Source organism: Papilio machaon, chromosome 19, assembly GCF_912999745.1.
Source record: "Papilio machaon chromosome 19, ilPapMach1.1, whole genome shotgun sequence".
In the NCBI taxonomy this organism is placed as follows: Eukaryota; Metazoa; Arthropoda; class Insecta; order Lepidoptera; family Papilionidae; genus Papilio; species Papilio machaon.
The window spans coordinates 5,368,545-5,382,579 of NC_060004.1; the positions used below are offsets into that span (position 1 = coordinate 5,368,545).

The following is a 14,035-nucleotide window of genomic DNA, read 5'->3' on the forward strand; positions in this document are numbered from 1 at the left end:
AAACCTTGTGTGCCGACCCTACGTAAGGGGGATAAGGCCAGGGGGATGATGATTTTCATTTAAAAACATGGATTATGGCATCTCCGTATTTCTCAACATTTAAGAGATGTGGTTTTAAGATTTATGGCCACTAACTTCTATTAATGGACAGGCTATAGACCGTGTTATTTTGTGCCTATTTGATTTTCTCTGTTTTGGCGCTGACAGTTGTGGTTGGTTGCGACGGTGAGAATTAGAACTAATAAAAGAGATAGAATTAACTGTCAGGAACTTCTACAGGTGCGTTTAAGTCGGAATTAAACAAAAGCTATCATTTCAAAATAATTTCCTATCTACAATGATCAGTGTACGTAGCTTATCTAAGTTCAAATGTAGTGTTAATAGATTGCTGAAATTGTATGCTTTATTCAACCTAATGTATAATATGCTAGAGGTTTTTCATGAATATTGAAGCGATGACAAGGTGTCTTTGTTGCATTTATTAGAATTAATTATATAGAAATATGATTTCTAATTTTTATATGTAGTTTATTGTTTTTTTATTTATATAATTCCGTCCAATTATTAAAATACTTCCTTCTACTTTTAAGGGAAAAGTGAAAGAGTTAATTATGAATTACTTATTCCTTCTACATTTACCGCTTAATCAAGATTGCATTTAAACATCAGTTTCTTTATTAACTTTGTAAAGAGACAACTTTGTTTTTTAATCAAACAATAACTGTATCTCATATCTATCAAATTAGAAGTTAAGTCTTGAACGACATTTCGTCTTTATTTGATATCCCAGTAATAATACCCGAAGTAAATGTTCTTTTAACTGTTTATTAACCAAAAATGAACTTTACACAAGATATAAAAAAAATAAAGAAAAAATCACATAGTTCTTGGGCAAAGGCTTAGCCGAAGCTGCCACCAGCTTTCCACTGTAGGTCGCGCTGATTTTTAACCTGTATTAATATTAAACATGTGCACATTAGCTCGACTTGAGCCGTTGAGTTGCGGTTCAACTATTAAATTTTCAACTCACGGCTCATTGCGATGTACCATAAAAATGTCAGTCGAAAAGCCGCGAGCTGCTTGGTGAGTTGCAGTTCAAAGATCGAATCGCAAATAACTCTATAGAGATAATTGAACTGAGCTGCGAGCTGTTTCCCTAATCTGCTTCAGATATGTGAACTGTGAGCTGATCTTTAAATCAATCAATTTTAGTTGATGATTAATTAAGATACAAGTAAAATTACTTTGTGTATGTCTTTTTTGCTCTGATTTAATTCTTTTAATGTATTTAAATGTCTGTTTCCAATGACGAAAGGTTCGTAGAAAAACATTTTGTCATTTGTCTCTTTCGCTGTGAACAAGTTGATATATCAATATTGTTGGTATAAATATCTGCAGTGGAATTTATTGATTGTAAAATTGTTGTCTGCTAGTGTGTAGGTCAAAAGCCACCGCCTTTCTTTTTAATTTTTTTTTAATGATGTGTGTTAATAAAGAAGTGATGAAATTTGGTTGTTTTATTGTTTGTAATTCATTGATCTTTATCCAAAAATTTGTTATAAAAGTTGTTAAAAATAAATGTCAGTTTACTTATTGTATTAACACTTTAATTAAATAAGACAATATATGATTATAAAACTTCAAAACAAAAACAAAATTTTAATAACTAAAATGGTATCTAAAATTAATAACTCTATTTTGACTTGATATAAGAGTACATAATAGATTATATACTAAACGATACTAGACAAAACCAAAAAATAGAGATTTTAAATTATTTCGCGTTCTTTTGACGTCTCTTGCTGGTTCCATTTCACTGTTTATATTATCAAAGCATTTTCAACGTCGCTCTCAAATTTTGGCAACTTAATTAACGATTCAGATTTATTTGAAACTGTTGAGTTATACATTTCAAAAACGGCTCTTTTCATTTCAGTTAATTGAAATATATCAAATGTATCTTTACAATGGTTACATGTTTCTTCAAGCCCAGATTCATGACAACTGATGCATTTTTCATTCAGAAATTTCGAACTGACTATTGTTATTTTTCTTTCATCGCTAATACAAACCACATCTTTATTTAATCTGTTTATTAATTTAATTTTACTGAAGTTTATATTATTGTCCAAATTCGAATTTTGATTTTTTATAATACGATGATCTGTCTGCGTTGCATTCTTATCCTTATATTTCTGTCTTATATATGAACTTAATTCACATTGTCTGTCTATATCGCAATTGGAAAAATCGTATAAAAAGTCTAAATGATCATTCTTATCAAAAGACTGATTCAATCTTTTAATATTCTCAATGCGGCGATGATAATTCTGACAATTCCGTACAGTTCGACGTGCTTGTCTTCTTATGTCTGTAAGTCCTAGTTTTGTTGCAAGTATTTTAGTATGTTTTTTCCTTTTCTCGTATTCTTTTAAACTGTATGATGGATTTAATTGTTTATGCCTGTCTTTTGTTTGAACAGTAAAGAGGTAATTATTGACATTACTCTTTGGTCTTACACGGACAACTCTATCAAAATGGCAATAACCGTATGAACTTGTGGCATTAAGGAAATGTGAGTACAATGTAGATGCTTTAATTTCTTTTGATAGTCTGTTAACGTTTTGATCGATAAAATTTCTGTTACTATAATTCAATGAAGGCATCTCACTTGAACCTTTCCTTATTCGTTTCTCTTTTTTCATGCCTTTGTTAAAATCTTTTGCACAATCTACAATTTTTTGTATAACTTTATTTTTTAGGTGTTTGTAATTGGATATTTGTTTTGTCAAACTGTAACGTCTGTAAGGTCTAAGAGTAGCGCTGCTGTAATACAATTTTTCGTTTTTTATTTTATTCCTATGATGTTTTGATTTGCGACTATCGTTAGTTTTGCTGTTATTGTAATATTTAATCTTTCCATTACTACAATTATTACTTATTTCAGTACTATCTATGGTGGGTTTCTTTTTAAAGTCAGATTCGCTCATGACGGTACCTTTGTTACTTGAATGAAACATTGGATAGTTTTCTTTAGATGCATTATTACTTTTAATGGACTTTGTCAAATCAATAGTAAATTTATGTACCGAATAAGCATAATTATTTACAGGCTTGATTGTTTCTGATGAAATACTTTCAACTTTTTCCGTTATTCTTTTAGAACTGATCGAAAGATTACTGTTACCTTTAATATCTTTCCTTTTGTTTAATTCCTCGTTTTTGCAGTTTTTAATTAAAATTTTAACATTCATGCCATTTTTACTGTTTTTGCGTAAAATTGAGTTTCCGGAATCTTTTTGAAATAAATATACCTCTTTATTTTTACTGTTGATGTCGCTGTCTCTTTCGCAAAGATTAATTTTATTATCTTTTATGGTGCGATCTTTACTATCTTTAATATTTACAATCATTGCTCTATCTTCGCCATGTTTACATCTTATTTTGAATACAATTTCTATAAAATCACAGTCACTTTTATCATTATCTTGTTCATCGTTACATGTATCTATACCAAGGCAAATTCTTTTTCCAGATTCTGATGTTATTTCTGTATTTGGTTGGATTTCTATAATACAGGGTGTACATTTATTCTTATCATCATTATCTTTGTTATTGTCACCGACATTATTAATATCCTTGTTAACTATGATATTTTTAATTTCTTTGTTAGTATTTTTGCTTACCGTGTGAGTCGTGGGGGGACATTTCTGGGTTATTCCAGTGGTTTCTTTACTTGACACCTTTGTAGTAGTATCGGTCGAGTTACCATCATTACACTCGAGCTTGTCACCTGTTGTCCAACACGCCCTCGACACACTTTTCCTTAATGGCTGCTTTTTAAAATGTAATCCTATTAACCTTCCCTTTTTATTCATATCTAAATCAGTTCCGGGCGCTTCACATGATTTATCTTCAACAGAAGTAGGTAATGTTGAAAGTTTTTGAACGTCAGTGGTGATAGCACACTTTTTATATTCTGACTTGATCTGTTCTCTTAAATTTGAGTTAGAATGTTGCGGGCGACATTTTGAGTTCTGACTGTTTTTGACAAATTCATCTGAAGGCTTTTTATCTATGACAAATTTACGACATATGCTATGATACTTATTTTTTATTAGACTACTCGGATTGAAATAATCTGAGAAGAAACCTGATTTCGTGTCATTAATTTTTTCACAAGTTTTTTTCCTTTCCTCTAATGCATTATCACAACACAAGTGCTTTTTCCAATATGTTATACAACTGTCAGTAATACTTAGTAAATGGTCCTTTGAGGCGCTTTTTAAACATTTAACCTCAGCATTATCGCAAGGTTTGTTTGATGTTCTATTTGTCATATCTGAACTAGTTGCTGTGATAGCAATGTTTTGACGAGTTGGTTTTTTCTCCAGTTTCGGAGGAAGTTTTCTGCCTGTTTGAATAGAATCTGGAACATGGCAGGAAGAAGATAAACATTGTAAGTTCTTATTTCTTAAATCGTTTTCTTTTATTAATGGTTTTGATTCCTTGTCAACCTCGTAATTAGAAATTGTGACACGTTTTTTGTTTGGTTTAAGAGATATTAATTTTCTAAAATGATTTTTTGATTTTGTTGAGCTCGACATCGAAATAGAGAGATCGTCATGTTTCCACCTTCCCTTATTGCTGTCGGAGTATAGTTTTCTTTTCTTACATACTTCTAATGAATCTTTCGGCGTGATGCGAATTCCGATGTTATTATTCAGATAATCGTTATTGTGATTTTTTAACAAAGATTTTTTACGCTTGTCCTTTCCACAGTTTCCGAATGTTTCACAGGATGACACTAGGGTTGTGTACTGAATATCATCGGTCATGTTTGAGTACGATTTAAAATTTAAATCTTTATTGGTATTATAAGATGGCGGTAAGTTGGCATCACTTATACACCATAAATCTAGATCTAATGGGTTCCAGTTATGATAACATTTCTGGAGATAAGCGTCTGAATGTTTGTAAGTTTTTGGCAGTAAATACACGGTTCCTTCTAAATCATCTCCACTTTCGGTACTAATATCATATCTGAAAAGTAAAAATTGATTTACAAGTATAAATCCAGTTTCTGATACAATGGAAATCATAGATAACAAAAACCCGTATCTTTCAAAATTCGCCCAGAATTTTCTTGTAAAAGCTATTACATCTGTGACTAGTAAAGTCGTGAAAACTTACACGGGATAGTTTAATTTTCTTAAATTCTTCTGTGTGGCAATTTCTATTCCGACAGCCTTACACGTTTTGGGAGCGTCTAATTTATTTTCCTGAAATATATCGGCACTGTAGGATCTTTTAATTTTTTTAAAATCCCCCGTATCGTTAAACCTGCAATTTGTAATATCTTTCATGCAAATTTCACTTATAGTTTCATTACAACATTTTTCTTTTTCAATGTTTTGCTTGCATGTATTTGCTGTACTTTGTCGGGGTGTTTCATAATCAATTATTTTGCATACTTCTTCGTTACTTTGCATTGCAAAAGATTGATGGATAAGTTCACTCATGCATCCTAAGGAAATGTCAACCTTTACGCTTTTGGGCTTCGGGTTAATTTTCTCTTTTATATTCGTATCATTGTTTGGAGGACCGTCATTTTTCGGATTCATATCTTTACAATCAAAATATTTATTGAGTTCGCTATTTTTCTTTTTGTTACATTTGTCAGTTCTAGCATTCCAATATATTTTAGGTTTAACTAACCTATCCAATATGGTTTTCGTTAACATCCAAGCTTGAATATATTGATTTGAGAAGTTCATGAATGGGCTTTCATTTACTTTATGAAATGAAGAGTTATTTGTGACCGTGGCGGTCGTGGTGAACTGTATATCTGTCTCAGAAGAACTGTTTTCTCCTATATCAGTAGAGCTACTGCAATTACTTTCCACACTACTACTGTATTTTGCACTTCGTTCTTTTCTGGGCTCATCTGATTTCGTTAAAAAATTTCTAATCCATGCATTTAATAACTTATCTTCATATTTAAGACGAAATTTTTGTATTGCGTTCTTATTATAGTCTTGAGGTAATAATCCTTTTCCGATCTGTATCGACATTCCTTCTCGTACCTCACATCTCCCAGTCATTACGTCAGTTCTCGATCTCGGAGCGGCCTTTATTTTCTTTTTAAAGAAGCGGAATTTTTTCCCTTCCTTTTTAACCGACGATTTACTTTTCAAAAGTTTTGAAAATTTCACGCTAGCTTCAGATTTTTTCTTACCATCGGAACATTTTATTTTGCTCTTCTTGTGAGATCCATCGTCTGTGCTTATCTTTCTTCCCCACAATTTAAATCTTCCTTTAGTTTGATGGTCACTATCAATATCTGAACGTCGCCAATACGAACTTTTTTGTAGTTTTGCATTGCTTTTCTTTTTACTTTTCTCCTTTTTATACTTTACAGAATAGTCACTTGAAATTGGGGTGATAATTTTTTTGTCGTCACATTCTGGCAACGAAGCACCGTCTGAGTCCACAGAGACATCTTTATATTTAGGTTCATTGGCTGGGCTTGATGTTTTTGATATATTCTTTTTTAATTCATCTTTTAACGTCATATCGCGTCTTAACGCTTCAAAACGTCGTAACAAAGAATCGCTATTTGCTGCCGAGATTTTTTTATTGCATGGACAATCTTTAGATTGATTTGAAAATATTTTTCTATATTCCCTTTCGAGTTTATTTTCCATCGGGTCTATTGTAGCTGTGCTTAAAGTTGCGTTGCATGGTTTGTCTAAGTTATATACATGCTGCACTAAAGAATCCAGTGATGATCCATTACCCAATTTGTTACTCATAATCCTTGACATTTCGACAGAAAGTTCGACTTCAGATTTTAGTGGTTTACCATTTTCTAATAATTCTGTATTTGTTGCTAGTTCCTTAAATATTTTGATTTTTGTAGATTTCTCTAATTCTTTTGTACCCATTTGTGTACTGGCGTTTACAAGATTGTGTAGTGACAGAGTAGTGCTTACATTATGCTCTAAGTCTTGTTTGTGAAAAAGGGTAGTTAAAGGACTCGTGTAATTTGATTTTTTCCGGACAAGGGGCGATAACTTTTTATTCAACAAATGTTTCTTATTTACAGCTCTTTCTACAACATTCCTTGTTTTGTGGGTCAGTTCATTGAAATGGTGACATTTTGCTGAAACAAAAACACAGTATAAAAAGATTATATTAAGAAAACAAAACATTGTCCTAGTATTTAAAACGAAAAAAAAAATTTCAGTCAGTGTTTTTGACACCGTTTGGTATTATGATAAAACATTATCTGTTGAAATACAACAGCGGAAGCTTCATATAAAAAAAATTACAATGGCAAGATCTGATACGATGAGTAGCTAAATTGCTGTTATTAAACTAATTTACGTTTATTAAATTGTTCATTAACACTGAAGTCTACTTAGAAAAAAATCGAACGAGCAAAATTATAAATACAAAAGTAAACAACATACGGTAATCATTGATCGATGTCCCAACAGCTCTTTCCTCAGTCTGTGGGTAATAAATCTTTTTTGCTTTCCTGCGCTGGTACACCTTGACATTCCCAACTCCGATGTCAATGACTTTTGGTTGCATTTGCTTCAGTTTACTACTAAAATAACTAGCCTCTTGATGCTTTCCGATAGAATCTCGGCACGAACATGTCAAGTGACTCCAATTACTAACATTTTGTAAATCAAGGTCCTTAAAGTTATAATTATAACCCAACGCCGTCTGTCTTATTTGAGTTCTTGCATTATCAGGACAGTAATGGTAACAATAATTCCGATCTTCAACTATACCACTTCGTATGTCACGTTTCGTAACATTTATGGCTTTGTTTCTTTTCATTTCTTCTTATATATCATTATTTCTTCATTTCTTTTCATTTTGGTACTTATTACCTTAACCTTATGTGTTTTAACTGAAAGAAAAAAATTACTTATTTTTAAACAATTCACAACTTGTTCGTCGATTTCACTTTGGTGTATTCAAAGTTTTGTAAATACTCACCTATTTTGTTAAACATATACACATTAAGTTTATTTATTACATGTAGATACTATTAATTTTTTAATTTTGCTTTACCCAAAAATTTTCACTGTTAATTTCTATTTCTATTATTTTATTTATGTCATTGTTACGTCAAATTGTGGATTGTCATATTATGTAAAGTTTCTTCCTTCAGCACTTTTACTGCCAGAATCATTATGGTCTATGACAGTATTGACACTATGACAATTTTGTCACGTCAATTTCACTGATGAAGAGTTATTTTCGATAAAAATATTTTTATCCAGCTTAATATCGTTACTAGGTTAAAAACACAATTGATGCAAAATACATTTACTCAAAATCGAAAAAAGCATGATAAGATCCAATGTAAGTTTATAAGAATATCGGTATGTAAAAGAGAAACAATATAAATATGTTAATAAATATTTTATGAATCAAAATTCAATATAGTGCACGAAGAAATTTTGAAGGTTCTTTGGGTGTATTAACTGAAATTAGTAATATATTAGTAATGTTGAAGCCAATACTTGTTTCAGATCTTCTGTGATTTCATATGAAATCCAATAACTACTACAACAAAGTGTACATACAGATCACAACATATAAACAATATTCTAAGTTGAAAGCTGATAAGAACATGAACCATGAAAAGGAAATCATTAAAAGATTTTCTCAACCTGATGATAATACGAAATTTATATGTTCCATTTGCCTTAATACCAAATCTAAATGTGATGATTACTCGAAACCAGAATGTAATAAACGAAAATCTAAATCTTGTCCGATTTGTCAGAAAGGAGTGCATTACCGTTGGGAAGGTTTGGCTGAAAAACTTAAACCGGATAAATGCGAAGTGAAAGAAAAGGCTATACGAATGAGCGATCACACATCAAGCACCAAAACTGTTCAAACATCACAGACTGATGTCACACAAGGATTAAATTTATTAAATGAAGTACTCACCGTGTTCCAGAGCAAGAAACAAATTTGCATAGAAAAAGAGAAATATAATAAAACGGTAATTTTTAAAGATGCATGTGTCGAAACCGAAAATTGGAGAATTAAAACTGAAATTAAACCAAAATTAACAATTAGCAAGATATACCATATATCTATAGCAGAAAGTAATTTAGCCGAAAACAATAAATTCACGGTTGTTAATTACTCTCAACCGCAAAGAGATAGGAATTCACAATATTCAATCGATCTTATCAAACATAAATCTTCTTCGATTCCCCAAATGAAATTGGAGGAATTGAAACATTCTTTGAAAGAGAAAACTAAATCAAAAGATGCGATTGAGGAAGTGAATAGAATGTTTGCGACAGTCAGAAAAAATGCACTACTTGAAAATATCGAAGACGGTAATAGACCTTTAACAAGAAATGGACCTCGAGTGTTACCAGTTGTAAGAGTTAATAAAAAGAATGGACATGAAACGACAACATGTGGAAGTAAAATTCGTTTTTCCTATGACTGTGACCGCAAACAGGAAGATAAAAGAGTAGAGGAGAAACATTGTAAATGTTGTCAGACGAATAATTTTCTACTGTCCAGCGGCGATTCTTTGATAAAGCCGAGTTGTCATTGTCAGCAGAGGACTTGTGAGAAGGTATGTGGAAAGGGAGCTTACGTGTCACGTTGTCATACCAATTGCCGTCAGTACCACGAGTCGTGTGACCATTGCTGTCAAAGGTGCAAAGACAACAGGTGTCATCACCATGTCTGTTACGAAGATACTAATGACGGAGATAGTTGTGCTAGCTTTTGATATATACACTATTTATTTGTTTTTGATATTTTAATATATCGTTGAAATATAATTAACTCGTGTAAAATTTGTAAAGATTCTAATTCGTCAAAGCGTTAAAAACACTAATTCAGTTCATTTGCAGCGACAAGTAGCAAACATTATAGGTTTAAATTGTAATAAAACTGCAGACAAGTTACTATAAATTTAAAAAAAATATATTTATTGATCACCACAAAGTAAAATAAAAATATCCATTAAAAAAATAAAATCAAAAATAAAAGCTCTCCGTGGAGCATTTCTTCTCGCCTCTGAAAACAAAAAATACAGAATTAATTTTCTTTCCTTTAATCCCATTAAGATACTTTAGCCAACCATAAAATTATGTCACTACTCTCACCGCTTCAAATGGAGTTTCAAAATTATTTAAAGATACTTTACCTAATGTCATGTTTGCATTTATTTCTTTCTAGTTTCTCGCTATGAGGACGTTCCCATTCACGAGGAGTTTCTTGACTGCAATAAGTTTTAAAAATTAATAACTCTATATAAAGTATAATTATCATATTTATACTATGTAATACTAACTCTCCTAATCCTAAACTAAACACAGGTCCACTTGTGTGTTCATTTTTAAGGATATTCTTGGTCAAAACTTTCTTTAGAGTGTTTGACGAGTCCACAAACTTACACATGCATTCGTTTAGACTCTGCATTTTGAGTAACAGCTTGTCTTTCTGGTTGTCTTCTATTGGACTATCGATCAGTCTTTCAAGTTCCTTCTTGATCATTCTATAGTTGTTCTTTAATTCTGGTATATCGTTCCATTTTAAATCAGTATTGACAGCTGCATGCTTTAGTATTTTAATTTTCGGTGTTACCGTTTCTATAATAAATTCTCCTTCTTCGATTATATCATCTGCTTGTTTATAGTAAGGCTGTCTTACTCCGTATTCGTCTATGATTGCAGCATCGTCGCTTAGACCGTCTTTCGTTTTAGACATGACAAGTTTTAATAGATTTTCTAAGCCGATTTTATGATGGTTAAGTAGATGTCTGTCTAGAACTGTTATGCTGGAAGGTAAGAATTTGTATCATTTATTTTTTTATGTAACTTTAATGAGTAAATTAACTATTGGAACTGCATTAACGTCGACAACAATACTTAAAATTTCTATGTAATATTATAATTATTTACGGAAACGTTAGTGCAGGTGCTACATGCAATTATTCCATAAGTCCTAAGATTATGTAACCTTTAACTTGTATTTCAAACCTACAAGTTTATAGAGATCGGACATATTCTCGTCCTTTTCATTCTTTTTAAAAAGATAGAGATAACAAAATGTTTTTGCACAAGTATTTCGGCAACTGTCACTGAATCGTTTTTTTTATAACGCTTAAACAAACACTTGACCACGATCCCTCCTGACGTCAAGTGAAGCTGACGATCATGATCTTACCGATCAGCGTCAAAGGAGCACAAATGACAGGAATATTTTTCCGCTCGTCCGTCATTTAATATAGTCCTAGTAGTGCACTCTGACAGTGCATGATCCTTTAACAGATTTGTAGACCGATGATTCCGTGGAGATGGTTCCTAGAATGAACGTTATTACATGTTTAAAAAATGGTCTTATTTACTTAATTTTTTTTTCTAAAACGAGTAAAGCTACCTGCAGTAATAAGACTAGGAAGTATTGAGGTTTTTTGTATTGAGACAAGTTACAAAGGATTATAATTGCTTTCGCTTCTATGAGGGAGAGGGCCACTATTGTTATTCTTTTCTTGTTCGAATTTGCTTGTTGTATATATCTCTGGATAGAGGTCACTTAATATAACATGAAAGGCTTTGTGTTTACAATGTTGTATAACAACAACATAACTCAGGATTTCCACTTTGCGCTTTGGGCACACCTCTGCCACATTCATGCAACTAAAAATTGTATGAATATGTAAGTAAATGTCTAACCGTAATGACGCTCTCAGCGCCCTCTTCTTCGTGCACGAAGAGCGTCTTACTGCGGCAGATGCGCGTGCGCAGCTTGTCGAAGAGCCGCGTCGCAGATGACGTTCGACTCGGACCTGTGACCCACACAAATACAGGTAAAAAATCTTCGGGTAAACTACAAATGAATACAAAATTACATTGATATAATAAAATACTATCTTATGTTACTATTTTAAGTTTTAAACGAAGAGCTTACCTTTTAAGGCTTTTTTTTCGCTACATGGCGAAAAAGATCTTTCCTTTTTCTTCACTAAAGGCAATGAGCTTGTTTTATTCTTAAAAAAGAAAAAATATTAAAAAGACAATGCTAGTAAGACCATTGTTTTACAGTAGAATTGTCCTACCGTGAACATTATTACAAAAACTGCTAGTAGCCGCAACCAATATTGCCGCCAATCCAATTCGCTTCAATTGTGAATATCGAAACCTTTACAATTATTGGCACAATAGTAGACTACCTATAGGCGTAAAGACCGGCAACGTATCTGCAGTTCCTCTAGTGTTGAGGATGTCCATGCGTGTCGTTGATCACCTCGGTGTTCCCATCATTCATTTGCACCCTTCTCTTATAAAAAAAAGGCTGGCCTATTTTTACCTTCAATTTATCGACTGTTGGAAATTCTTCCGCGGCACAGTTGTGATGCAGTTGTCTATGCATCATCAACGCGCTTTCGAACTTCGCCGTGAAATCACATTGAGAACAACTGCAAGTATATTAATATTAGATTTTCATCATACAAGCTTGGCACATCTTATTCGCGTCTTCCAAATCTACTATTCTAAGGTATAAAAGAGGTTTCTTAAATAATGTAAGGGATGACTGAAAATACTTCGAATTTCACCATATTAATGGTAGTCGCCCCCCCTGGACCTAGCCTAGATCTTCGGCTAGCGACGCCCATGAAGGATGATAATAAGTTGAAGGCATTTCTAGTTATAAGTCTTGAGTAATTTGCTACATATTTTACTAAATTATGTTATGTTGTTAAGTTAAGTCTTGTTGTTATTAAGTTATGTTAGTATTGCATACATCTTAATAGAAAATTTTCTTACCAGTGGCTCATAGTTTTAAATAAGTTAAAACAAAATCAGGAATAAATATGAAATACAAATTGACGGATGAAATAAAACTGATTGATTTGACATAAGTTTGAAAGGTTACAATAGATATGAACATTTCTTCTATATAGGTCTCATATAATATCCCTGAAGGTATGTTATTTAATGAAAGAAGTTGACAAAAAATAATATACCAAATGCGTTGACTACACCTTTTGTCTGGACAAATGATTTTCTATCCTATCCCAATTGTTTAATTGTATTTCCATGCCCAAATTTATTTCTTTTCTCAGAAATCGTAAAAGGAAAGAGAATTTGGGCTACGCTACGCTCTCAGCACATATAAGACGAAACGCATAGTAACTCCACATCTTTCTTCCGAGTTCAATGGTTGACATTTAGGCAGTAGATGCTAGCTTCTGCTGCAGAATCTACCACACTGTTATTTGGGAATATTAAAGAATGATCTCAGTGACCTAATAAATTGTTACAGTAAAACGCCAAAAAAATAAACATTGTCATACAAAATTAAAAAATACGATTACACTTCTATAAGGTAAAGTATCTATTATAGGTAAGTAACATTGTTGTAAGTTATGTTGATTAGTCATGTTGTTTCTAAACGACTTCCAATGCATCTCGGACGCGCAGATATATCAAAACGTGTGAAATCATCAGTAGTTCTTTTAAAACAATTGCATTCAATTATGTCTTTTTCTTCGTCGTCCTACGATAACTAAATCCTTTGTACGCGTACTATCGCGATCGTATAATGACAAACTTCAATATGTAACTGTAAAACTTAAATTGAACACAATATCGACGATTTTTTAAGGTAATAAGGTATAGATTTTGATAGTTGGTATTTAAAATTATGTTTGTAATAGCACAAAGCCTCTTTTAAAGCCTGGTAACATCGTGTTCGCGTCTCGCATAGCGGCATTTTGCCCGCCGTCCGCCCCGCCCGCGCCCGACCGACAGTCGCAATCGGGGGGCCGGCGTGAGCGCATGTTCGGTACACGGCAGTGTTCGACTTTTACACGTTAACATAAAATCAACATCACAAAAAGAAGTTGTACCTGACAAACATATGACAGCGCCCATCATCGTGTAAGCGAATAAACTGTAAGTTTTGCAAGTTTTCTAAATGAATCAAGCAGAAGAACCGGTCGCAAAACTTCTGTAGGAAGTAGGTA

General features: G+C 32.5%; 4 protein-coding genes across 4 annotated transcripts in view; 2 read left to right on the forward strand and 2 right to left on the reverse strand.

Moving 5' to 3' along the window:
- Positions 1–899: 899 nt before the first annotated feature.
- LOC106715203 lies at positions 900–6,947 on the reverse strand. Its single transcript, XM_045682651.1, has 5 exons — positions 5,675–6,947; positions 5,194–5,626; positions 2,159–5,043; positions 1,245–1,351; positions 900–950 (listed from the first exon to the last, which is right to left on the reverse strand). The coding sequence occupies exons 1-5, from the start codon at positions 6,945–6,947 to the stop codon at positions 900–902; spliced, it is 4,749 nt and encodes a 1,582-aa protein (XP_045538607.1).
- Positions 6,948–8,572: 1,625 nt separating this feature from the next.
- On the forward strand, positions 8,573–9,790 carry LOC106715204. The gene is made up of 2 exons (XM_045682652.1): positions 8,573–9,467; positions 9,516–9,790. Exons 1-2 carry the CDS (start codon positions 8,573–8,575, stop codon positions 9,788–9,790), a joined length of 1,170 nt encoding a protein of 389 aa, XP_045538608.1.
- Positions 9,791–10,040: 250 nt separating this feature from the next.
- Positions 10,041–12,844, reverse strand: LOC106715205. Its single transcript, XM_045682653.1, has 8 exons — positions 12,834–12,844; positions 12,376–12,484; positions 11,977–12,055; positions 11,742–11,854; positions 11,233–11,369; positions 10,358–10,843; positions 10,211–10,285; positions 10,041–10,080 (listed from the first exon to the last, which is right to left on the reverse strand). Exons 1-8 carry the CDS (start codon positions 12,842–12,844, stop codon positions 10,041–10,043), a joined length of 1,050 nt encoding a protein of 349 aa, XP_045538609.1.
- A 967-nt stretch (positions 12,845–13,811) lies between these two features.
- Positions 13,812–14,035, forward strand: part of LOC106715206 (PTB domain-containing adapter protein ced-6) — a 48,872-nt gene continuing 48,648 nt past the window's right edge. Inside the window, exon 1 of the mRNA XM_045682446.1 lies at positions 13,812–13,964. The gene's annotated coding sequence lies outside the window, so the exon portion shown is untranslated. The remainder of the gene's footprint in view (positions 13,965–14,035) is intronic.

What these genes read in the sequence shown, in the direction of transcription:
- LOC106715203 (XM_045682651.1), bottom strand. Translation starts at nt 6,947, where the DNA reads ATGGGTACAAAAGAATTAGAGAAATCTACAAAAATCAAAATATTTAAG. An exon ending in AGAAAATTAAACTATCCCGT is followed by an intron (nt 5,044 to 5,193) that starts GTAAGTTTTCAC and finishes TTTACTTTTCAG; the next exon opens with ATATGATATTAGTACCGAAA. An exon ending in GCAAAAAAGACATACACAAA is followed by an intron (nt 951 to 1,244) that starts GTAATTTTACTT and finishes ATATTAATACAG; the next exon opens with GTTAAAAATCAGCGCGACCT.
- LOC106715204 (XM_045682652.1), top strand. Translation starts at nt 8,573, where the DNA reads ATGAAATCCAATAACTACTACAACAAAGTGTACATACAGATCACAACA. An exon ending in TGGACATGAAACGACAACAT is followed by an intron (nt 9,468 to 9,515) that starts GTGGAAGTAAAA and finishes GCAAACAGGAAG; the next exon opens with ATAAAAGAGTAGAGGAGAAA.
- LOC106715205 (XM_045682653.1), bottom strand. An exon ending in CAACAGTCGATAAATTGAAG is followed by an intron (nt 12,056 to 12,375) that starts GTAAAAATAGGC and finishes TTCTTTTTTAAG; the next exon opens with AATAAAACAAGCTCATTGCC. An exon ending in GCGCTGAGAGCGTCATTACG is followed by an intron (nt 11,370 to 11,741) that starts GTTAGACATTTA and finishes CGTTCATTCTAG; the next exon opens with GAACCATCTCCACGGAATCA.